Genomic DNA, 26001 nt, shown 5'->3' with positions numbered 1-26001 from the left:
GGGCAACAGCAGCATGTGATGGCTACCAAAGAAAAATCCATCTTTAGAGAAAGTATGTAACTGGTAAGCAACCAGTTTCCCAGCTTCCTAAAGATGGACCGTTATGAATACCACCATGATCAATAATTTTATAAAAGTATTAGCAAGCGTATTTCCTTGCTTGGCAAAAAAATCCTAAAAAAAATTATCCTATAATTTATATAAAATTATCCAGGGCTAGATCTCATTCGATTAATTAGTCTGAAAAAGACATACATATTAGCAAAATACTGGTAAAAGGTTTATTGTAATAATACAATAAAAGTTTAGAAAACATTTGTATGACTCAATCTGGTTTGGAAGTTGCAGAGCAATGGGAAATTCCTGCAACATGACACCACGGAAGAGATTCCCAGACACTGTAGTTCTTTTAACAGCATGCCACCAAATGCTTTTTTCCAAATTACCAACACACGAATCCTTAAATGTATCCTGTCTGCTAGACCCAATGCTGACATGTTTTTTGTCTTAACTTACAGATGTGCAAAACTTTTCTTAGTCAGACTCCATTACAAAAAAGTCTTTAGCAAACCATTTTAAGCGGCCTATTGGTGCCTCTGGATTTTTATTAGTATTATTTTGTTTCAACAAATCATTTTAATGTGGAATAAAGGACCAAGGTCTATGGCTTTTTGCTTAAAAATAAAAACCAGCTTCAATTTTTTAAAAAGCTGTTTACATATGGTTCTGGCACCTACATGAAAGAATTTAATGAGCAGCAAAAAGAATAGAAAAAACAGTGGTTGAAATGTATACTTAAGAATATTTACAGGGTGGATCCAGTGCAAAATAATGAAAACCAAAATACCTCAGCAGTGTAAGCCAGTATGTTGGTGTTCATAACCACTAAAGGGTTTGATCATTTTAACCCTAAGTAAAGTGCCTCTAGTTGAAAACAACAACAAAATATACTCTATCAATCCCTACATCTCCCATATCCTTGCACGGTTTGTTGAATTACTCTAGTTATGAGTTTGTGATCTCTGGATTCTGTTCTTAAGCTTCATCTCACAGTCATGGTTTCCAGGAGGCTTATTTGAGAACAACCGGGACTATTGTGCATCTTTCAGCTGAAGTCAAGCTCTACCCTCAAGCCCCAAACCCCAGTCTTTCAACTCTTGAGACTAAGCTCTTCTTTTTGAGGGCTGGAAGTACCTGGTAAGTCTTACCTCATGGGATTTTAAGTTCACTTGGTGTTTGTTCAAGTCAACCACTCTATGAATTACAGGCCTGGATGGTACAACACAAGCCCAGCAACATAAAGCTGAGCAGTTAAAACAGAGCCTGTTTCCTCCTAAAGTGGCAAATTCATACTCAGGGATCTTGGGACTCCTGGGTAGGAATAAACAACCCTTCTGCAACTCTACCCCAAACTCTGCCAAACACTAAATATACCAATAGCAAAAGCTTTATAGCACCTCGGGTTTGGAGGCAAAGATCATCTCTAATAATTACAAGGAGAAAAGAAGCTAGGGCAGGGCAAACCCCCAAGTGATTTATCTGAGGTACTATCATGCTAATCACACTAACAAGATATGGTAATAATGCCTGTTAGGAATTTTTCATAGGATCTCTTTTTGTAGTTACATAGGATTTTTTTTTTGCAGTTATTAAAAATAAACTACTTACATATTTGTACATAATGCCTCTCTACGGTTTTCTTAAAAGATTGTCACTAGAGAATGACAAGAAACGAGCTGAAAATGGTCTCTTGGTGAGGAAACATCCTTCCCTGGAGATTCCCCCAGGATACAGGAGGAATACCAGCTATGATTTCCTCTGCATTTCTGAGGAAGGTAGTGTCCTTAGAGCAACAAAGACTTCTAGGAAACAGGCAGGATAGCTTTCCCTGGAAAAACCTGCCACCTACTATATCCCTTAGAAACAAATTGGACACCAGAAAACTACTAAAGGCCACTTAATTAAAAGTGGCTTTTACTAGTAACCTCATTAGCAAACAACCTTAATGACTTAATCTTTCACTCATAGAAAATAAGTTTCATTTCAAACTGCACATAGTGTAGATGGTAGGAATTCAATCATCTAGGTAAGAATGAACTAAATTCCACTCAGAATATAAGAAAATAGGTTTACAATCTCTAGGACATTATTGCAGCTAGAATTTCTTCTGTTCATGGATATGGGTCCTAAAGAAAAGAGCTTAGTTTCTTTGGTGTGTGGGGAGAAAGAAAAACAGGAATGTCTGATGAGCTACGACAGAGCAGCACAAGTGAAATAATGTTTAAATTACTCCCCGTCTCCCTTCCCCCCCCCCCCCCAATAAACACCACCCTTCCAAACAAAACCAAAATCCTTGACCTAAAAAACAAACGTGACCAAATTATAAAGAAATCAAGTATCTCAAATTGCCTGCTGGTTTTCTATACAAAAATGATCGCATAAAAACAAACTCATATTAAACAGTTTTTTATCTTTCAAGTCCTAATCATCAAGAATCAGTTCCTTGAGATTCAATCTCTACAACATAAAGTGACAAGAATAGTCTCAGCATCACGAGGACCAACATGTCGGCCGGGTCTGTGTCCTCGGGCCTGTGATCAGCATCACGAGGACCAACATGTCGGCCGGGTCTGGGTCCTCCCGCCTGTGATCAGAGGGAGCCTAGATGAATTTCTGCCTCAACAGAACTGGCCTCATGCACTGGTCCTCCTTCCACCAACACTAGTCTGGGTAGAAGGACCTTTGACCCCTCTGTTTTATTATCCTCAGTATGTCTGTCACCACCATTGGCCATTTGACAAAGAAATGCCTATCTCCCTGCTTTAAACAACAAAAATAGTTGAGCCCTAGCCAGTTTGGCCTGTAGACTGAAGCGTCTCGGGTTCGATTCCCGTCAAGGGCACATACCTGGGATGCAGGCTCGATTCCGGGCCCGGACTGGGGCAAATGCAGGAGGCAACCAATCAATGTATGTTTCTCACATCAATGTTTCTTTCTGTCTCTCCCCGTCCCTTCCACTCTAAAAATCAATGGAAAAATATCCTCGGGTGAGGATTAACAACATCAAAAAAACAGTTAAAAAAACTTTTTGTTCCAGGCATGATCTTACCTAAATACATAGTTTACTAGTTTACTTTCCTGATGCGAATCTGGCACATTTTGATCCATGCTCGTTAACGGTGTCCAGTGTAAGCTTTAAACCAGGAGGTCACCGAGGCTGCAGCGGAGGAGATCATCCCGCCCGCACTGCTGCTGGCGATGGGCGGGGAGGCCTGGGTGCTCTGGCTCTGTGAGACTTCCACGGGCTGGGAAGGGATGTCACAAAACCGGGGGCTTGGCAAGTTCTCCCAATCTGTGCCCAAGTCGGTTTCCTCATCACTTATGTGCTCGTCTCCAGTCTCATCTGATTCTCCAGCAACTCCGGGATCCACAAATTCCATGGACTCCTCGAGGTCTGCGCGCACTTCAAAGGGTCCCGACCTGTGTGCCGACAGTGAAGGGTCTCTAAGACACCACCATTCTACAACACGTGTCACAGGTGACAGAAGACCTGATGCATGTAGGAGACCCAGAGCTATCACTGCATCCGTTCCCTAAGTCTGCACTGTGTCCACTCACTGTTGGTCTATAATTCAGTTTTTCTTTATCTAAATACCTGTCATCCAACTAATGAATAATACCACACGTCTCAATTCTACCTACTTTATTTGTGAAGACCCTGGACAGAAAAAAACCCACCCGTGAGACCATCCATTCTGGTTCACAGTATGATTTTGTTTTAAACAATTGTACTACCTCTACATTCCAATGACACAGTTTTGACAAAAACAGTCACATGATGTATACTCAGGTATATTAGTTAGTGGAACCAGTATCAAGTGGTATACAAAGAAAATTAACATGTCCTCTGCCTATGGAAGCCCTCAATTATTAAACTCAAGACCCAAAGGGGCTAAATGATATGGCTGTGTACATGTTAGCAAAGCCTCCTGGGACTGGTGTCAACAGCCGGCTCCCGCACACATTTTAAGATATCAACAATTTTCTAGGGACAAGTTTATGGAATAAAATGAGATGTGACAATTTAAAATATATTCATCTGGAATATTCATATTCCTGCAAAGTCTTTCAGTAAAACTTTTTATTGCCCAAAGTTCCCTAGTAATGTCTCCACCTCCAAATCTCTCAACCTTTCTTTCTCAGGCCGCACTCCCTGTGACAGCCCCTCAGTGCCGCTGTGTGGAACAAACCCCACCAGGCCTGCTTCTCCTTGTCCCTTTCCAGTGCCTGTCACTCCAGCCTCTGAGGAGCCAGGCTGCATCTTCTCCAGGGGACTTCCTGCAACCAGCTATAGGGTGGGACCAAGTCGCTTCAGCAGCCCCTAGCTCTCCATCGTTGCTCCCAAGTAAGGCCTAATGCCTCAGTTCATGTAAGAGGTTCACTAGTAATTACTTAGGGAGAAGTGACAGAGGACAGCAAAAATAACAAATGAGAAATACCTTAGGAAAGTATAACCTGCCCGTTAGTCTGTGGTCCCAAATTCTTTAGAGTATAATGACAAAAGCCTAGCGTTGGCCTCCAAGCGCCTCCGCAGACCTGCACCTCTGACCCGTTCTTCCAGGGCCAACTAGACTTCATTCTTACAAGACAGCCCTGCTTCCCAGCTGGGGCAGCAATAGCTAATGTTTCTGCTCTAGGCACTGTTTTTAGGGCTTTACAAGTTTTCATTCATTGGAAGATGTGCCACAGGGTTTCCCATTGGTCTCTAGTGAACAATTTACATTCCAAGAAGCCCTCAGACCAGGGACTGCCAAGCTTCCCAGGCCTCCACCCCGAAGTTGTGATTTTGCAAGGGCTGAAGGGAACAAGAATTGGGAGGGGATTCTCCCCACACCCTTCGTTCCTCCCCTTGAAACTTTTCCCATAAACCAACAACCACTGCAACTTGTTTCTTAGCTCTGAGTGCCCCTTTTCTGTTTCCTGTGGTTCTCCTTACAGTTTACTTATTTTCTCCCTTTTTGCTTTTCCTTGGCAAACAAGTCCAGTCCAAAGACTTTTTTCTTTTTTCCTCCAGATTCCTCTCCTTCAAGCTCCAATCCCAATCACCCATCTGTCAGAGCTCCCCGACTGAGTGCTACTAACCGCACTCTCATCTTGGGTATCTGAGCCAGTCAACAAGGTCTCAAAACACAGCCAGCTGGGATTCCTCCCTCCTCCCTCACCCTCCTGCCTGACACCACCAAATAAGTCCCCTTCCCATCCTCAACGTGTCCCCCAGCTCTAGTCCTCCCTATCGCTACCACCACCAGCCAGTCCTGCCCTCCACCCACCTCAGCTTGCTGAAGAACTGTCCCTCTCATGGTATTTGCCTATTAAAAATGTTTACAATTTGCCAGGCCAGTGTGGCTCAGCAGTTGAGTGTTGACCTATGAACCAAAAGGTCATGGTTCAAATTCTAGTTAGGGCACATGCCTGGGTTTCAGGTTCTATCCCCAATAGGGGGCATGCAGGAGACAGTGATCAATGATGTTTCTCTCTCACTAATGTTTCTATCTATCTATCCCTCTCCCTTTCTCTCTCAAAATCAATTTAAAAAAAAGAAGTTCACAATTTAAGTGTCTTAGCTGGTCTCCCTCCTTTCCCAAACACAAGGCTCTCGGATTCTGTTCTGTTCAGTTTTGCTGTCTGGGGGTTAAGTCTCCTGACTCCCCCGGCTCCCTCACAGGTCCAGGTCAGCTCTCCACCATCACTGTTTCCTTTCTGCTAGCCTTGAGGCTGCCTTATCTACTCTTAGGGTCCTTGGCATGAGACTGCTGTTGTCTCCAGATCCCCTCTTGAAGGGTTTTTCCAGGAGACAGGCCTGAGTGATACAGGGGGGAAGTGGCACATCCTTCAAGCGGAGTCCCTCACTGGAGCCATTGGACCCGTTCTCTGCTTGGAATTCCAAAGTGCAGAGTCCACTTGGCATGGAGCAGGTGCTCAGTTAAGAACCTCACATGAAAAACTAGTGAATGATTCCCACACTGGTCAGTAGGAACAATTTTAGTTCCAGCAACTAGCCTACATTTCTAAGCACCACCAGGAGCCGAAGAGACCCTTACTGAGCGGCTTCTCCCATCACTTCCAGCATAATCTACTACCTGCCCAGCATGCCTGGGCCACACACACATCACACAGAACTAACTAGCGAAAGAATTAAGTCTTTCTGCTTAATGTCTTTGGGAAATACAGATTATAAAATAATTCTTCTAATTTTCAGTTTAGCTGAATAACTGACATATTTTTATTCAAGATCCTGAAGCCAGAGCATTCATTTTCTCATGATACAGGATGTTATCCTTTCCTTATCGACTAAGGCAACAAGATGATTGATCTTCTTGGCTTTTTAAAAGTCTCTTTTTGCCAACAGCTTATTTCAAAAATATTACAGAATGTACGGCATCAAGAGTAAACTCTAGACTTTGGATGGTAAGGTGTGAATGTAGGCACCAGCACAGTAAAGACTGGCTCAGATAAGACTCGTCAATAGATAATAAATCCAGGGGGGGGATTCTGATTAGGAGAACAATTGCATGGTCCCACACTGCAAGGAAGGAAGCATGTAGGAATTACACAGCGGCCAAGTCAGAAAGCATCCTGACTGTGAATTAACGTCACCAATAGAGGAGGACAGATGGTCAAATGTGGTATCTGGAGATACTTCCACCTAGGCAGTGTCCCAGCCTAAAATGCACAGCCTGCATCTGCAAGGAAACACCCAATCGCAAAATTAAAGTTCTATTTGAAAAATGAAAATAATGTCATAAAAGACAAAGGCAGCTGTGAAAATGTTCCAAATTTAGAGTCATAGCAATTAAATGTACCACCCGACGCTAGATTGGATCCTGGAGGGGGAAATGCTATAAAGGACAGTATCTGGTGCACTGACAAAACGTGCGTATCGGCAGTAGATTAAAGTATTATATCAATGTTAAACGTGCTGAGGTTGATAACTGGGCGGTGGTTAAGAAAATATCTCCCCCCCCCCCCCCCCAAAAAAAAAGAAGAGAAAATATTCCCATTTTTAGAAAATACACATTGAACTATTTAGGGGTCAAGAGCCATGACATATGTAACTTATAGAGTTCAGAAAAAAAAATTTTTGTGTGTGTGTATTTATGGAGAGAGAGGAGGGAGGAGAGATTGCACAAATGACAAAGCAAATGGGGTAAAACACTAACAAAGATGAATCTGGGTAAAGGGTATATGCATCTTTGTGCTATTTTTTAATTTTTATGTAAGTTTGCATTTATTTCAAAGAAAAATAAGTTATGTTGGAGTAAGGATGGAATCCTCAGTTTAGCTGGTCTCCATGGAAACAGGACGTCCCACCCAAGTTCCATTACCAGTCTCTCTAAGCCTGACTGAGGGAGGTGTGGAAAGGGGGTTCTGAAGCGCCGACCTCCTGGTACACAGACCAGGAAAGCTCAGATGTGACGAGAGCCTGGCTGTGTGTGTGCACGTCTCTAGGACAGAGCCCTCTAAGTGGAGGGCTGACTCAAGGACAAGCCCAGAGAAAACTCAGATCCACAAGGAAGTCCACCCCTAATACAAGATTGCCAATTTTCCTAAACAACCACCAACACTGGACATCATGTCCTTTCCTTTTTGCTAACCTGATAGATGAAAAATGGAAACATGCTTTGAATTGCATTTTTGTTCTTGATTGAGGCTAAAGATGTTTTTCCTCTGAATTGTGACTACTTGCATTTCTTTTGTGTGAACTGCCTGCTTGAATACTTTCTCTGTTTTTTTATGAGGTTGCTTGCCTGTCTTTTATTGACCTGAAAGAGAGTCTGGATTTTAATCCATTGTGTCTTATAGAGACTGTAAAATATATCTATTGCTTGTCTTTTAACATTGTTTATGGTATCTTTTACCAGAGACATTTAGAGTTTTTCCATAGAAAAATATGTAACTCCTTTCCTTCATGGTTTTTGGGTTTTGTGGCTTGCTTGGGAATCCCCTCCCCACCCTATGATTATAAACACTCTTTTCTCCTAGTTATAGTTTTTAAAATTAAAGTCTTTTATTTCATCTGGAATTAATTTTTGTATGTGGAATGCCATATAAATCCAACGTTTTCCTCATATGAATACCCAACTGACCCACCACCATTGATCTATTACGATTCAACATGCCACCCTTATCATATATTATTTTCCCACATACACAAAGGTCTGTTCCTGGACTCTCTTCTATTGCTTTAATTGCTCCACCGATTTGCATGCTAACAGGGTCTTGTTTTAATTACCTTTATACTATGTTTTAAAAGGGGCCAAGACCATCCCTTATTATTATTTGTCAAAATTTCCTTGCAGACTATGCTTCTAGTTAAACATTAGAATCAGCCTATCAAAGTTCCATGAAATATCTGCTAAAATTCTGATCAGGTTTCCTTTTTGGGAGAAGTAGCACTTTACAATACTGAGCCTTCCTCCTAGAAAATCACCACCCTGGCCTCCTTGCATTCAGTGCCACACCTCATACAGTGCTGGGCAGACATTCAAAAATTACAGGTTGAATTTTTTTTTTAGTTCCAAAATTTTTACATAAATTTGCATGTACTTTGTAAGGATTACTTCTCTATAGTTTATAGCGTTTGTTGCTAAAGTAAAAGGGATCTTTTTTCCCATTGCTTTTTTTTAACAAGTTGTGGTTGGCACATAAGAAAGCAACTGTTTTAATGTATGTTGATCTGATATTTAGACACCATACAAGTATCATTTCTAACAGCTTCGTAGTTCTTTTGGGTATCCAGTTTAATCATACCATCTACAATAGATCAGCTTAGTTTCCTTCTTTCCAATATAAATGCACCTTATTCCTTGTTTAAAATGTCCTGCCTTGGCTGGGCCTCCAGAGCCATGTTAACGTAGCAGTGCAAGCAGGGCACCCTTTTTCTTCCTGACGATAGGGTGCTGCCCCTAAATGTCTATGTAAGCAATATGCCATTAAACACAGCTTTTGCTCCATGCTGATGGTAGGTATCCTTTACTAATAATCTCTTTTTAATTTGATAGTTTTCTTTATTAAGGGGAACTGAGTTTTATCCATTGCTTTTCTGGCATCTGTATCAGGTTAGTCCTACGTTCTTTCTTCTTTAGTGTGTTAATGTGATAAGGTTAATGTGTATGGCCAAAAGCGTGAGCACCTAGTACTTGGGAGTCGTCAGCCAGGTGTGCTGGCACCTGGCTCCACCACTTTTACTGGCTCTGTGACCATGGGCCCGAGTTAGTTGGCCTGCTACCACGTTGCCCCCTGTGTGAAAGTAAGGATAATAATCCTGCCCTGGCTGGTGTAGCTCAGTTGAGTTAGTGTCATCCCATGCACCAAAAGGTTTGCTTCCCCATGAGGGCACATTGCAGCCTTGATCCCAGGAAGGGGGCGTGTAGGAGGCAGCCAATCAATGTTTCTCTCTCACATTGATGTTTTCTTTCTCTCTCTCTTCCTTCCTCTCTCTGAAAAATCAATAAAAACATATTTTTTAAAAAAGAGAGATTTAAGACATGTAAAGTGTTTAGCCCAGTGTAAATAAATATTAGTCCTTATTACGAATAATAAATTTCCTAACATTGAACCATTTACAAATAAGGTACAGAGAGGATGGCAAGCAAACCCACGGAAATCAACCACTAAAATTGGGATGGATTTCTAAAGGTTTTCTGTGGCTCCTAAATTAATGAATGGGATTTGGGCTACGGGGTTTGAAATCCCTATACAATGGCAAAACATTCAAGGTGCATGTGCAGTTTCCTGGAGAGAGTCCACAGCTCTTTCCAAAGTTAAGTGCTGTTTTAGGCAGGGGGAGGGAAGAGGGGAGAAACATCAGACAACCGCTGAAGGCAGACTGTCATAGCAACTTCACTGCGATGTGAAGGAAACCAGGCATCCTGGTCAGTGGAGGGGACTCCCCTTGAGCCCCGGTTTGTGTCAAAGCAAATGAATGATGGGAAGAGACCCCACAAGAATTTTCCCACCTTTTATTTGTCTTTCAAAATTACAAATACAATAGCCAAGCCCTATCTGCAGAAATGGACAGACCTCTAAGAACAAGGAAAAAAGATCAGCACCTAGAGAAGGGACTCTTGGACGTGACCAAAGATCAGCCTCATGAATTCCATGCTTTCTATGGGCTGAGAAACTGAGAAGACCCCTTGGACCAGTCCTGGTTGGTCTTTTTGTTACTCCTGTTTTTAAGCTAATGGATTTTAAACTATTCATCCCATAAACATCTCATACCCTTTATCCAACAAATGGTGGCCAGACTGACTCCGTGACAGAGAGGACTGTAACGAACTGTCATGGGAAGGAAGGAGCAGGCACAGAAGAAGATGCACAAGCAACAGGCCAGAGCAGAAACATGTGGATTCAGAGAAACGCGTTTGACCTTCAGGGATAGCACAGGAAAGGCCAGGAGCCCTGGGGTTCTTCTGTTTTAGGGGTTAAAATGCTATTAATTTCTCTGAGAAATGATTAAGAACCATAATGGCTCAAATATGATTAGCCATTGCTTCTTTCTATATGGGACTGTATTTTTGTCCTGTTTGGAGATTTGGGGCTGAGGAACAGGCCCCTGTACACTGCCAACACATACAACTCCACTTAAAAGTCGTCACAACGGTACCACTCAGAGAAAAGCAACAGATACCCTTCTTACCTGCCTAGGTGTTCAGAATTCGGGCTGACCAGGTACATTAGATTCCTGAGGGTATGCAGTGGTTGTAATTGGTCTAAATTTACATGCTAGAAAAAAACAAAAAATTGATTACTATTTTCAACCATGTTAAGAAATTAAAAATTAGTTCACAGCACATTTTCCATACCTGAGAAAAGCACAAGTAAAGAATATTTGCATTCAGTTTCTTTACTGCTCGAGTAAATTTCTGTCTGCTGAGATTTTCCCCACAAAATTCACTGTAAAACAAACATAATTTGTAAAGTTGTATTTTTTGGAGGAAATTCTATGTTACAACGTTCATTTTAAAGAGTGTACTTTACACTGCAGTTCAGTATAAAACTTACCCTGAGGCCTTTGCCTCTTAAATGTACTTAGAAACTTTCTAGGAATGAACTATTCCCCTCATGAACAATTTCACTGAATCTGTAACAATTACAAATACATAGATCCGTTGACTAAGCAATTCCACTTCTGAAAACTTACTCTACACAAATACTTGCCAACTAGTGAAAAATGAATGTGTAAGATGATCCACAAGTGTCAACAGAGGACAGGTGAGATCCTGGGACACGTACACAAAGGAAAACTCTGCAGCTGCCCACTTTATGCAGGATGAGAGCTGAAGGCCCGAAGGCCCCACACGATTTGCACTCCTACTTTCTGATGCACTCGGTCTCCTTTGTGCTCCTTGCAGCTCTCTCCCCGGGGCTTTGCAGGCCTGCCTCTGCTCACAGCCTCTTTCCCCAGAGCCCACTTGGCTTGCTCGCTTCCTCCCTCAGGTTCACACGTGATCACACACCTGCCCACTCAAACACTGCAAGCCCTTCCCTGCCTCCACATCCCCTTTCTCTCACCCTGCTTTAACGTTCTCCACAGCACACGTCACCATCCGACATTCTGTTTATTTGTCCCTTCATTAAAGTTAAGGGCCAAAGGGGTAGGGATTATGCTTTCATCACCAATGTACCTTCTTAGTACCTAGAACAGTGCCTGGCACATAGCAGACACTCAATAAATATTTGTTAAATACATACTTAAAAAGCAAGGTGTTTAAAACACCTGGTACAGCATGATACCTTTTGTGTTTAAAAGATGGTAAACATATTTATATTTGCTTGAAAGGCAAGGAAAACTAAAGGTTGGTAGGAAAGTATTAGTAGGATTTGGGTAGACTGTAGACCTTTACATTTTTTTTTTAAATTTTAAACTACATATTTTTGTTATAAAAAAATCAAACAGCCGCAGCTGGGTAGCTCAGTTGGTTAGAGTGTGTTCCAATACGCCACAAATGAGCATTTGTCTTCGTATTTGTACTTTTGAAAGACAAATAAAAAACAAATGCTGACTTGATCCCAATGAATTTATAAATCAAGTGAAACAACAAATTGATGTTTTCTCTCTAAAATCATTTTTTTAAAAATATATTTTATTGATTTTTTTACAGAGAAGAAGGGAGAGGGATAGAGAGTCAGAAACATCGATGAGAGAGAAACATCGATCAGCTGCCTCCTGCACATCCCCCAATGGGGAAGTGCCCGCAACCCAGGTACATGCCCTTGACCGGAATCGAACCCGGGACCCTTCAGTCCACAGGCCGACGCTCTATCCACTGAGCCAAACCGGTTTTGGCTAAAATCATTTTAAAAACAAAAAACAAAATTTGCCAAGTGTTTACCCAGTTCTTGCACATGAGCACACCCTCTGAATATTCTGGGTTTTTCTTCAGTTCTTTTTGCAAGTGGGAGAATTCTCTGTGGTCTTCTCAAACACTTCACATGCAACTGTAAGATAACACCACTTTGTACCACATGAGGCTTATGGAATTAATCTCAGTATCTATGGTCATTTCTGTCTGAATAACACTTCAATTCTTGACTTTGGATTCATTAGAACAAATGAGAACACAAACAGAGCATAAGAGAACCACAACGAAGAAGACATCACTGCCCTCAGTTACTTGCCTGTTGCACAGCTTTTTAGGAAGATTTATGTCGAGTATATGAGACAAAATGTTGGCCAGCTGAGTCGCATAGCACAGCGCAGCGCTGATGGTGTAAGCAGGGTTGTTATGCTCCATGTCTAAAGTGTAAAAACAACCACCACACACAGAACAACCTTAATTTCAGCAAAAAATACGAATGAACCTACATTTTATGATTTCTAATTTATCATTACATTTATGGTAACATTTTACTCCTTCCTAATAAAAGGTCCGTTTCATTGCTATGATTTTCACTGAGTGAAACCTAAGTAAGTGGGCCTAGACAGGCCCAGCATAAATGAAATTGAAGTCCCCACCCAGAGCATGCACTCAGCGTACACTGCTTTTGATGACTGCTTGCTTCCTGTCCTCCCCACAGGAAGGGAGGCACACCTGTCTGGGTGACACCACCTGTGTATCACCAGTACATGACTAAAGCACATCTCACTAAGTATGTGCTGAATGACTAAATGAACAATTCTCCACCAGAGAAAAGCTACAGGGGTGTTAAAGGGTTTCTCTAGTGTGGTATTCAATCTCCAGTTAGGACTGCGAAACAAGCTCTTTACAAAGTTAAAAACTATCAAAATGGGATGGGACTCAGGCTAACTACGCTTCTTTAAATAGTGAGGTCTTTTTATATAGATAAAGCAGTATCGACTCCCAAGAGGAGAAATATCTGAAATACATTTTTCCAGCACATCCACAGATGGAGAAACAATGTGGTATATCCATACAATGGAATGTCATTCAATCATAAAAAGAATGATACATGCAACAATGTGGACGAACTCTGAAAACATGCTAAGTAAAAGAAGCCAAACACGAAAGGCCATGTTTTGTATGATCCCATTTATATGAAATGCCCAGGATAGACACAACTACAGAAACAGGGTGCAGATTAGTGATGGCCAGGGCTCGGCTCAGGAGGGCGCTGGGGAGTGGCTGCTTCATGCCCTGGAGCTTCCATGTGGGGTGATGAAATGTTCTGGAACTAGACAGAGGTGATGGTTTTATAACACTGTACATGTACTAAATGCCACTTAATTGTTCATAACTGTTCATTTTGTTATATAAATTTTACCTCAATTAAAAATATACATGTTGGCTGGAGCCATCCAGGCTCAGCCACCTGGTGTGTGGGTAATCGAATAAATTTGTAATCCCTCAACAACAAAACAAACAAAATTCATGTTTATAAACGTTTCCAAACACAGTCTTGCTTCTCACCAGGCCCCTGCGTGGTTTTCTTCTCTTCCACCCAATTATAGTAGGCAGAGTAGTCCCCGTTGTTGGGAAGGCTAATCCAAGGCCCTGTGATGCTGATGCTGGTGTCCCCATTGTGGTCGTCACAGACCCATCTCCCTGAGTGGTAAGTCGTCCTCCGGGCTTCAGCAAGCTTGCTCACGGTGCTGGAGGTCATGGCACTGTCACTCTCTGAAGACACATCCGCGGGATCTCTAAAAATCAGAAGATGCGTACGGGTTTCAAGGGGCTGGGTTTTATTTATTTATTTATTTATTTATTTATTTATTTATTTATTTATTTAAAATATATTTTATTGATTCTCCACAGAGAAGAAGGGAGAGAGATAGAAAGCCAGAAACATCGATGAGAGAGAACTATCGATCAGCTGCCTCCCGCACATCTCCCACTGGGGATATGCCCGCAACCCAGGTACATGCCCTTGACCGGAATCGAACCTGGGACCTCTCAGTCCGCAGGCCGACGCTCTATCCACTGAGCCAAACCGGCCTCGGCGGGGCTGGGTTTTAAAGAGCAGGCAATATACTTGCCAGATACACAGAACACTGGGAAGAAGCACATGAGCACAGGAAGTGACGTGGAACATGCAGAGATAAGTGATTGCTATCAGAGGTGAAGATCAAACCAGCTGTAGCACAGAAGCCCACATGGGTGTAACGGGGCACCAGGAGCAAGGGCCTCAAATATCAGGTTCTTCAACGATTTGGTAGCAATATCTCTTTATATGCTTAAAAATTTCTGAGGACCTCAAAGAGCTTTTGTGTGTGGGGGTTAGGTCTATTGAGATTTGCTATATAAGAAATCCGAGAACATTTAAAATTATTAATTCATTCAAAAATAATAAACTTATTACATGTTAACATAGTATATCCTTATGAAAAAAATCTGTATTTTTCAAACAAGTACATTAGTAAAGAGTCAAATAACACAATACAGCACTGATCAACATTTTTTAAAAACCTCTGTAATACCCAAGTCCTTCAATTGTTCTTTCAAGTAAAATAGTGTCCCATGAAAAAAGCAACTACTGCTTGCAATTCATTCAAGTGCTTTTCCTTGAGCCAACCATGGCACTTTGGTCTGCAGCAAAAGCAGCTTCTGCACACTTCCCATTTCATCATATACTATCTTTAAAAGGTGTGTTTGCAGGGCAAGCCAATAAAAGTTAAATAAAAATATTTCCTATTGCTTCATCAAGAACACTGTTGCTGCAAAACTGGTTTTTGTTTTAATACTGCAAGTACATGGCAGAATACAATGACTATTACTGCAGCTTGCTGTCACTGCCTTGAAATGTATTGTGGCACCAGAGGTTTTACCCACCATGGCTTCTGAGCCACCAGTGCAAATGTCAACAGAGTGAAAAAGGAAAATAAAGTGTTAATATTATTATATAAAAACAGTTTGACTGCATGGACCCCCTGAAAGGGTTGCAGGGACCCACAGAGCCCATAGACCACACTTGGAGATCTGCTGGTCTGAAGCATGATGGGAATGAGAAGTCACAGCAGGCACAAATGCACAGGAGGGGAAGGACACGGTGTGTCTGGGAGCAGAGATGATCAGGGGGGTTGTGTAGAATACACAAAGGAAGTACCAGGAGACGGTATTGGAAAGGTGGGTAGGAAATGGGAGACTGGGAAGGGCCTTTGGCACTGCACTAAGTTTAGATTCTGTTCTCTTGGCCAGTGGTTCTCGATCCTTTTTCCAACACACATAGCATAACTCCTACTGGCTATCACGGTTAAGGCTGGGGGACTAGGCCAGCTCCACGCTGTATGCTACTTCCTCCTTCTCCCACTCAAGGAAGTTTGAGAAATAAGAATGAACATGAGCCCTAGCTGGTTTGGCTCAGTGGACAGAGCGTCAGCCTGTGGACTGAAGGATCCCGGGTTCGATTCCGGTCAAGGGCGCGTACCTCAGTTGCAGGCTCCTCCCAGGCCTGGGCCCTCGTCAGGGCTTGTGCAGGAGGCAACCAATCGATGTGTTTCTCTCACATCGATGTTTCTCTCTGTCTTTCCCTCTCTCTTTTCCACTCTCCCTAAAAATCAATGGAAAAATATCCCTGGGTGAGGATTAAAAAACATAATAAAATGGTTAAAAAAAAAAAATAGAATGAACACGAAATCTTATTATAGAGATAACTTCAAAATCATCAGCTTAAAAAAAATTAGCAGTATATACTAATATATACTAACAGAAAAATTTAAACAGCACAGGTAGAAAGGAGAAAGTTTTCTCTTCTGCAACTTTGTATGCAATTGTGAGTCTCCATTCCAATACTGTTGCTGCCATCTGCACACATTCATCTACCATAAGATTCATAAAGGAATCAAATCCCCGCAATATTCCTTGAACATTCTGCCACCAGTTAATTTCAAGGATAACTTCTTGTCCACAAATTTTGTTAATTCGGGAGGGTGAGCTTTGCTCATGTGTCTACTCTTGAGTCCAAAGCTCTCTCCAAAAGGAATCTGTGGCCTCTTTCATGTTCCCCTGGCAGGCCCCGGCCCACAACAATTTAATGTGGCATAATGTTTCTGTTTTGCAGCTTTTTTACCCGCTTTGGCCTGACTAGTTGTCTTTTGACTCAACAGGTTATCCAGGTACTGCTGCTAAGAGGAGACTGAAGATGCCCGGCGCTTGACAACAGCTAGTCAGCAGTAAAAGGCTGTCACCATGGGCGAAACCCAAGCACCAGGTGCTTTCTTCCACTTTAGCTCCTGATCCTATGTGAAGTAGGCATTTATTATCCCTGACTTTGAGGTTTAAGAACCTGCCTCACAGCATATAACTAATAACCCGATTGGGATTGCAGCTGACATCGGCCATCAGATGGTTTTTTGATCAGGGTGAGTCAGCACCTCATCGGGAAGCTGTAAGTGTACACAAGCTCCTCCGAGGGCCTCCGCCCTTTACCTTGGCTGCCTCCCCAACTTCATGCAGTGTGCAGTGTTTGCTGAAGCAGATAAGACTTCAGTTTAATTACCAGGAAAGCCAATGGCCCAGAAAGAGGTCAAATAAATGAGGTGCTGACACACTTAAAAAATAATTGATTTTGGGACCTGATGTAGAGTCAAAAGACTTGCTTACTGTACCTCGCACCAGTCTTCACTTCCTCAATTGGGAAGATGACAGAGGTGAGCTCTAATATATGAGACCGCCGAAGATCTGCCAGACGCTCATAATGACTTTTTAAGTCGATGGTCTTTTTTTCTACTAGGTCCCCCAGTTTGCGGTTATGCCTCTGAATCTTCTCCTTTTTCTCTTGATGCCGTTGTGCTCGAGTATAAAGCTTCTGATTCTTTTCCTTGGTTTTGAGAAGGCCTTCAGAATCTAAAATAAATCAAACTCAACAATTATCTCTACAAATTGGTCCTGGAATCTAAGAACTCCCTTAGGTTGTGAGCATGGCAACTAGCCTGCATTATGTTCTAAAGAGCAGGGTTCGGGACCCTGGCAGACCATCAGAACCACCCAGAGCAATGGACTCAAAGTGTGGCCTATGTATGTATCTGGGTCGGTCTGCAAACTTTTCCCAATCAGACAAGAGATGTACAGAAATACAGACTAAGTTTAGAAAATGTCTACTTTGACATGGCAATTTGACACTGCCATAAAATTCAAGCGTATGACCATCTTTCTAGTAATTTATTTTATTATACTTTATGAAAGTATTGGTATCAGTTTATGAAGGATTGGAAATCAAAGAGAAACTACTGGTCTTTTACTACAGACAGTTTCAGAACCACTGACCCAGTCTCCATGCATGAGATTGTATTTCCTAAATGCAGGGTGGGTCCCAAAATTCTCTCTCTAGGTTTTAAAAAGGTTCCCAGATCTCTCTGCCAGGGATAGAAACCACTGTTTTAAGTTCACTGCTTTAGAACCATTCATTTTATTCTCTGTGGCTGCTGCTTTTGTATTTTGGTGCGAGGAATCTATTAGAGCTGATCAAAGTTTTAAACTTGATCACCAGAGAACTGCACAAGGTCAGTAAATTCAGCAATTTGAGGCGGTTCTCAGATACCTGGTAGCCAATCCCTGGGGTGAACATCACGGAAGTGTGAGGAAAGAGGTACACCAAGTTCAAGGTTAAATGACAAGTCCCTACACTGCTGCTGAACCAGAGGCTTTGGAGGATGTGTGCCAAACCCAGTGAGCAATTGACTATCTGCAGTCCTGGGTGCCCCTTCATCATGCTGCCTTGCTTCTCTCTTGTTAATCCTGTGAAACTCCACAGAACTGTATGAGCACAAATGTCTTCAAAGGAAACTTTAACTCCACTATGTACCCCTTCCAAGATATTGCTTCTGAAAGCAACGAACAGGAGAGGGATTTACAAGGTCTGATGGTGACTCATTCTAAACTTTAAACACTGACCTTCAGAAATACACAGAGTATTTCCAAGGATGTCAGATTTCTAAGAGAACTCTCTTAAATTTTGATAACCACATATTGATAGAGTATCAGTAAAAGTATAATGTAAAATTAATACAGATTAAAATACGTATAAAACACACTAATGGAGAAAAAAAATATTCTATGCCTCTGGTAGGAACTAATAATTATAAATGGATTCCAACTTAGACTGGGAGTCTCCTCTTAGCTAAGGCAAATGGGAAACATATGTTCCTTGGGTTTTTACATAAGAGTCCCTTACACAAACGTTTCATAAGGAGAGGAAGGTGAGCAGTAACTTTTCCAGGATGCTGTTACCCCTACTCCTCTCTCTTTCTCTGCCTCTCTAATCTATTAATCCCATGAAATTCCACATGAGCTCTTTATTAGGGCTGGAGGGAGGGGCTCCAATTACTTACTTTTCTTCATTTCTTCATTTCCTTTGCATATTGTTTGTTTCAGCTGTTCAATCCTCATCTTGCAGGACATTATTTTCCATCTCTTAAAAAGTATGCAATAAATATCAGAAATGGTCTCATAATTTATATGATTATTTACCCAGTATCACCACCCATTTTTCAGGTATATCTTAGAAAATATAATGAAAACTGTTGTATGTATTATAGCTTCTATAACTATGTCAGATTACCAAAAAGAAAAAAAATGTGTTATTATGGCTCAATGCAGAAGCGGTTAGAAAATTAAAGAGAAATTCACAGAAAAATATGTTGCAGGATATTCTCCGTTCAGCCGAAACCGGTTTGGCTCAGTGGATAGAGCGTCGGCCTGTGGACTGAAAGGTCCCAGGTTCGATTCCGGTCAAGGGCATGTACCTGGGTTGCGGGCACATCCCCAGTGGGAGATGTGCAGGAGGCAGCTGATCGATGTTTCTCTCTCATCGATGTTTCTAACTCTCTATCTCTCTCCCTTCCTCTCTGTAAAAAATCAATAAAATATATTTTAAAAAAAACAACAAAAAAACATGCTCTGTTCAATATATAGCCACTGGCCACATGTGGTTATTTAAAAGTCAATTAAAATTACATAAAATAACAAAATTCAGCCTGGCCGGGGTGGCTCAGTGATTGAGCCACATGAACTAGGAGGACAGGGTTTGATTCCCAGTCAGGGCACATGGGTTCAATCCCCAGGAGCGAGCTTAAAGGAGGCAGCTGATCAATGATTCTTTCTCATTACTGATGTTTCTATCTCTCTCCCTCTTCATTCCTCTCTCTAAAATCAATAAAAACTTATTTTTAAAAATTCAGTTTCTTACTCACACTACGCATATGTCTTATGCTCAACCAATGCTCAACACATGTGGCTAATGGCTACCATCCATATTGGTCTGTGTAGATATAGAACATTTGCATCATCACAGAAAGTTCTGTTTATGCCCTGAGGATTAACAAAACAAACATAAAATGTTTTCTTTTATGGCTTATCAAGGTCCTCACTCCTAAATTACATAAAAACTGTCCCCTATTTTCTTTTCACATTTTTATGAGTTTACTTTTCACATTTAATCATTACTCCATTTAAACTGTGTGTGTTTATGATGAGTACATTTTCTCCAAAAGGATAGCCCATTGCTCTTATATTTCTATGTCACTACCAGACTTCATAACCTTTACAACAGCTCCCTAATGAACTGTCAACACCCCGTTTTTGGTCCCCCCAAAAATATCCGAGAAGCCACACTACAAATATATTCAAAGAGAGGACTTCCAAAAATGAACAAAAACAAATTTAAACTCACAATGATTTTTGAAGCCTCACCAACTTAAAAACATGTAACCTCAAGTACAAAGAATATTATTTAAATAGTTCTTACAGCTTACCAATTGATCTGTTATCCATTTTCCTTCCATAGCTTTTAACACTCTGTATGGAGAAGAGAGATACAGAATAAGCCCTTAAAAATTAAATTTTATAAAGCTCAAAAATGTAAAATCAGCCCTAACCGGTTTGGCTCAGTGGTAGAGCGTCAGCCTGCAGACTCAAGGGTCGCAGGTTCGATTCCGGTCAAGGGCATGTACCTTGGTTGCAGGCACATCTCCAGTAGGGAGTGGGCAGGAGGCAGCTGATCGATGTTTCTCTCTCATTGATGTTTCTAACTCTCTATCCCTCTCCCTTCCTCTCTGTAAAAAATCAATAAAATATATTTTTTTAAAAATGTAAAATCAACAACTTTTAAATACAACTTCTTATAAATGGCTTGAAATAGCAAAATGGGACTGAAGCAAAGTGTTTTCCAAATTCTGTTCTCTGCAATTTTTTCTCACCTTCTTCTTTTTGCACTTCTAACACAGTTCGGAGCCTTTCTGTAGACGTTCATCATAAACTTCCAGAATGGCTGGAGCCTTTGTCCTCAGTCATAACTAATAATTCCCGTCAACCATAATTAATGATAGTTACAAGAGAACTCATGACTAAAAATGCTAAGATCATTACAGAAAGAAAAGGCACAAGCCAGTATCTGAGAATATGTTTTATGGAGTGAAGTGTTCTATAAAAATAGAATTTTCTGCCCTGGCCAGTGCGGCTCCATTGGCTGGAGCACCGTCCTGTATACTGAAAGGCTTTGAACCCCAGTCCTGGTGTGTGCAGGAAGGCAACTGGTCATTGTTCCTTCCCTTTCCATTTGTCCTTTCTCTCTTTCTTAAAAAAAATAAGCATGGTGTCAGGGAAGAATTTAAATATAAATAAATAGTTTCTATGGTTGAATAAATTAGAGAAATAACCAAGTTAAATTAATCCAAGCAGGTTTCTCTAATGCAGCGGTTCTCAACCTGTGGGTCGCGACCCCTTTGGCGGTCGAACGACCCTTTCACAGGGGTCGCCTAGGACTATCCAGCATATCAGATATTGAGATTACGATTCGTAACAGTAGCAACATGACAGTTATGAAGTAGCAACGAAAATAATTTTATGGTTGGGTCACAACATGAGGAACTGTATTTAAAGGGCCAGAAGGTTGAGAACCACTGCTCTAATGTGAGGCATCTCAGGCTATTTAATCCACTTATGTATGTGTTTATCTGACCAGTCGTGTGTCTGCAGAACAGTGACTGGGTCCGTTTGGGGTAAGAGACTCTATAGGAAAATTCTCAAATCCAGAGTGTGAGAGATGCGCCAGCAGTGCTCAGTAATAACTCAGTTCCCAGGCCTCCCTCAGACCTACTGAATCAGAATACCTGAGGATAGGATTTTAAGAATCTGCATTTGTAACCATTACCTCAGTTAATGAATTCTGATATAGATGATCTACAGACCACACTTTGCAAAAACACTGATAGAGAAGAAAGCTAAATGGAAGCAGTAACATCCTATAGGAGCCACCATCACTAACTTAAGTCTAACATGCCTAGACCCGTCTGGACCCGTCTGCCACATACCAATGATCAGGTGGGGGGCTTAATTCATCCATCCCATCGCTAGTGCCTACTGTGCCCAGGCACCAGGGTTGATCCCAATATTTTCTAGAAACTTGATAACTCTCCTATTTTGCTTCTCCAAGATGCACTGCTCTTATTGCTTTCAGATTCTATCCTAAATTTAGTAATTTAGTAATCCATATATCTGCATATCACAGCACTGAATTAAACCACATAACCTCCACAAATTAAAAAGCCAAATGAAGACTCACGCTTTTTGAAATTCTTCCTGTTTGCTCTTAAGTTGGCTTAACCGTTCCTTCTTGTCTATAAACCTGTAAGGAAAAAAAATGTTTTATTTAAATATTCTTTTTTTTTTTCAGTTCAATCAGATTATATGAACTCTTGGGAAGCCAATCATTTCTGCAGACACACCTGGAAATGTCACTGAAAGTAAGTACTGTACACAACTTCTCAATGGGATGCATGTGGCTGCTCACCACTTGGTTATTTTAAAGTTAAATTCAAACTCTCAGCTTCAAAATTCTGTCATGGGTTTATAAAATGTCTATAGGTTTCCACCCCTAGGTTACATTATTTCCAAACAGGCACATTAGAGCACTAATGTGAATTTTGAATTTAAAAAAAAACTGAGAGCCGAAACCGGTTTGGCTCAGTGGATAGAGCGTCGGCCTGCGGACTGAAAGGTCCCAGGTTCGATTCCGGTCAAGGGCATGTACCTGGGTTGCGGGCATATCCCCAGTAGGAGATGTGCAGGAGGCAGCTGATCGATGTTTCTCTCTCATCGATGTTTCTAACTCTCTATCTCTCTCCCTTCCTCTCTGTAAAAAATCAATAAAATATATTTAAAAACAAAACAAAAACAAAAAAAACAAAACTGAGGCTTCTATTATAAAAACTAGAGGCCTGATACACAAAATTCATGCAAGAGTAGGCCTTTGCAGTCATGGCGGCTGCCTCAATCCACGGCTGCAGCCCAGGCTTTGTCCAGAAGGTCATCCGGATGATCGTTTGGTCGATTTGCATATTATGCTTTTATTTTTATAGATAATTTTTACCCTAGCCAGTTTGGCTCATTGAATAGAGCATAGGCCCATGGACTAAAGCAGAGGTGGGCAAACTTTTTGACTTGAGGGCCACAGTGGGTTCTTAAACTGGACCGGAGGGCCGGAACAAAAGCATGGATGGAGTGTTTGTGTGCACTAATATAAATTCAAAGTAAACATCATTACATAAAAGGGTACAGTCTTTTTTTTTTTTTTAGTTTTATTCATTTCAAACGAGCCGGATCCGGCCCGCGGGCCGTAGTTTGCCCACGGCTGAACTAAAGGGTCTCAGGTTGGAGTCTGATCAAGGGCATGTACCTCAGTTGCAGGCTCGATCCCCAGCCCGGGTTGGGGCAGGCAACCAATTGATCTCTCTCTCTCTCTCTCTCTCTCTCTCTCTCTCTCTCGCCCCCTTCCTTCCATTCTCTCTGAAAATCAATGGAGAAAATATCCTTGGGTGAAGATGAACAAAAAAATAAAAATTTAATTATTAAGCTTAATTTAATCCTGCTCTCACTTATCAATTTGTTCCTTATATTTTCAAAGTACAATTTTTTTCTCACTTATTTTATTGCTAGTCACTGGAGACTAAGAAATTACTTAGTAAAAAGTTACCAAAAGGAAGGGATATCATATTGCAGTGACTCTTCTGCCAGTCTTCTACTCTCATACTTATTTTCTTCCTGTTACCTATTTGGGTTTGCCCCTTTTTCGCAGCTTATGGTAAAAACTCAAATCATTGATTTTAGGCCCCCTTCTTTTTATATAACCATATAAAGTTATAAATTCCCCCCTAAGTATGGTTTTAGCTACACCAAAAGTGTTGATGAAGTGTAGTTTGAAATTTCTAATTTTCCATAAGATTCCTTTGACTCACAAGTTATTTACAAGTATATTGTTTAATTTCCAGATATAAGGGCTTTCTTAGGTAACTTACTGTTGTTATTTTCTTAATTCTGATGTGGTCATAGAATATACTGTGAGATTTCAACCTTTTGATTTGAGACTGCCTTGCATTTGGTTTGCCTCAGTGAAAGTTCCACGTGGCCTTGAAAGAACGTGCTCTATAAGGTCAACCAGCTGCAGGTGTCTAATAGTGTCATTCGGAGCTTCTAGGTCTGTGCTGCTCAATATGGTAAACACCAGTCACACGTGGCTACTGAACACCTGAAATGTGGCTTGTTGCTTAATAAGGATTTGATTTTAGACTCGCATGACTAACATTGTGCAACTGATTTTCAATTGAGTTAACAGTGGCTCACTATTTTCAAGGAAACAATGGTGCTACAGCAACATGATATACAGTCTAAGGACAGGCTTTTGCTGTCTCCTGAATTTCTAGCCTAAATGAAAACAATTTAACAGAACAATAACAGCCCTAAAAATCTCTTCCTTACTAGTCTCTCTAAAACACTAGTTCTATAACACCATGTTTGAAACATACCCAAATGGTCTAATTATGACCATTTAATAGCCACTGGAAATGTACAATCCTATCTAATAAAGAGGGAATATGCTCATTGACCCTCACGCCATCGCAAAGATGGTGCCAATAAGGAGGGAATATGCTAATTGACTCCCCCACCCTCAAAGATGGCAGCGCCCATAGCCAATGAGGGAATATGCTAATTGACTGCCACGCAGGTGCGGCAAGGCTGGGCTGGGCCCGCCTCCAGGCAGGCTCGGCCACTCCACATGCCTGCCTCCAGAGACCCCCAGTCCCCTCAGCTCCCCAGGCGCCCAGGGCCGGCCCGAGGTTCAGGCAAGCCTTGGATGGCGGTTGCCCAGCCGTCCAGGGCCGCCTGAGGCTCAAGTAACCAGGGCTGGCCGAGGCTTGCGCTGTCAGCAGTGGCAGCAGCAGAAGTGTGATGTGGGCATCGCCTTCCCCTGATCGCCAGGTTGCCTCCCACCCCTGAGGGCTCCGGGACTGTGAGAGGGGGCAAACCAGGCTGAGGGACCCCCCTCCAGTGCATGAATTTTCATGCACCGGGCCTCTAGTACATAATATATTAAACAAAAATGCAAATCAAGCCCAGCCGGTGTTGCTCAGTGGTTGAGCATCAACTCATGAACCAGGAGGTCACGGTTTGGTTCCCAGTCAGGGCACATATCCAGGTTGCGGGTTCGGTCCCCAGTTGGGACCCATGGGGGCTGGGGGCACCTGAACCAATCAGTGGTTCACTCTTATGTTGATTTCTCTCTCTCTCTCTCTCTCTCTCTCTCTCTCAAATCAATAAAAACATATTTTTTAAAAATTCAGTTTCTCAGTTACACTAATCCCATTTCAATAGCCCCAAATGGTTGGCTTCTACCATATTGGAAAGTGTAGAAACAGAATACTATGGCAGAAAGTTCTATTGGGTAGCACTGCAATGGCCAGTAAGGTGATTAATGCATGGAACAGTACTAGAAAACTCAGAAACCAATGTGAAATGTAGACAAACCCAGAGACTCATCAATTAACTTATCAGGCTTTTATTGTGTGCCTGCAACTTATAACAAAAAATCTGCCACAATATTAAGAAATCTAATGATATGTTCTGTAGCTTGGACATATTACTTATTTGTTTTACGCTTCTATTTCCTTGTATATAGAAAAGAGAAACTAATGTGGTATTTATTTCTATTTCACTAAGGCAATGTGGTGATTCATGGTCCCGTAACCTGAAGGATATGACAAACTGACAAGATTCATCAAACCATGCAAAAGAAAAAGAACTGACAGAGGAAAATAAAATCTTGCTTTTAGAAGTTATGAAAGTTCTCCTTTCAGATGTCATAAAAATGCCACTCCACTTTGCACTAGAACAAACTGGGATGACAAACAACCTTGTTCAGCTCTAAAAGCTGGTTGATTCTCTTGGGCTTTGTTAACACACACACACACACACACACAAAATTAAAACAAATACACAACTGACAGCAAGAATAATAAACAGAAGATAATTCCTACTGTACCAAACAGTTCATGAGTCATGGTATCCTTGATGAAGGAAATTAAAACTCCATGGTGTTAACAAAGCTAAACAGCAGATGATATCAAGGAATGTGGCTGGGTCAGCATTTCAACTGCTCATCAGCACACTCATCCATTCTCTGCATTCTCCATCCCACTACTCATGGAAATAGATAAAAAATTCATTCCAGCCCTTGCTGGTTTGGCTCAGTGGATAGAGCTGTCAGCCTGTG

The 26001-nt window shown here is 41.5% G+C and overlaps 1 protein-coding gene and 1 long non-coding RNA gene across 2 annotated transcripts in view; one reads left to right on the top strand and one right to left on the bottom strand.

Annotated features, from left to right (window-relative positions):
- Window positions 1-267: 267 nt before the first annotated feature.
- Window positions 268-26001, bottom strand: part of ATG14 (autophagy related 14) — a 35933-nt gene continuing 10199 nt past the window's right edge. Inside the window, exons 2-10 of the mRNA XM_081113724.1 lie at window positions 22018-22080; window positions 20210-20252; window positions 18788-18869; window positions 17066-17303; window positions 13932-14161; window positions 12682-12799; window positions 10866-10956; window positions 10700-10785; window positions 268-3480 (exon numbers count right to left, since the gene is read on the bottom strand). Coding sequence (XP_080969850.1) covers window positions 3174-3480; window positions 10700-10785; window positions 10866-10956; window positions 12682-12799; window positions 13932-14161; window positions 17066-17303; window positions 18788-18869; window positions 20210-20252; window positions 22018-22080 — 1258 coding nt within the window. The 3' untranslated portion in view covers window positions 268-3173. The remainder of the gene's footprint in view (window positions 3481-10699; window positions 10786-10865; window positions 10957-12681; window positions 12800-13931; window positions 14162-17065; window positions 17304-18787; window positions 18870-20209; window positions 20253-22017; window positions 22081-26001) is intronic.
- On the top strand, window positions 16565-25561 carry LOC308535020. The gene is made up of 3 exons (XR_013997229.1): window positions 16565-16668; window positions 22129-22198; window positions 25449-25561. It is a non-coding gene; the product is annotated as an uncharacterized lncRNA (long non-coding RNA).

Source organism: Myotis nattereri (genome assembly GCF_964212035.1).
Source record: "Myotis nattereri genome assembly, chromosome: 1".
Taxonomy (NCBI): domain Eukaryota; kingdom Metazoa; phylum Chordata; class Mammalia; order Chiroptera; family Vespertilionidae; genus Myotis; species Myotis nattereri.
Note: the sequence above shows the minus strand (reverse complement) of the source record. Positions and strands in the feature narration are given on the sequence as shown.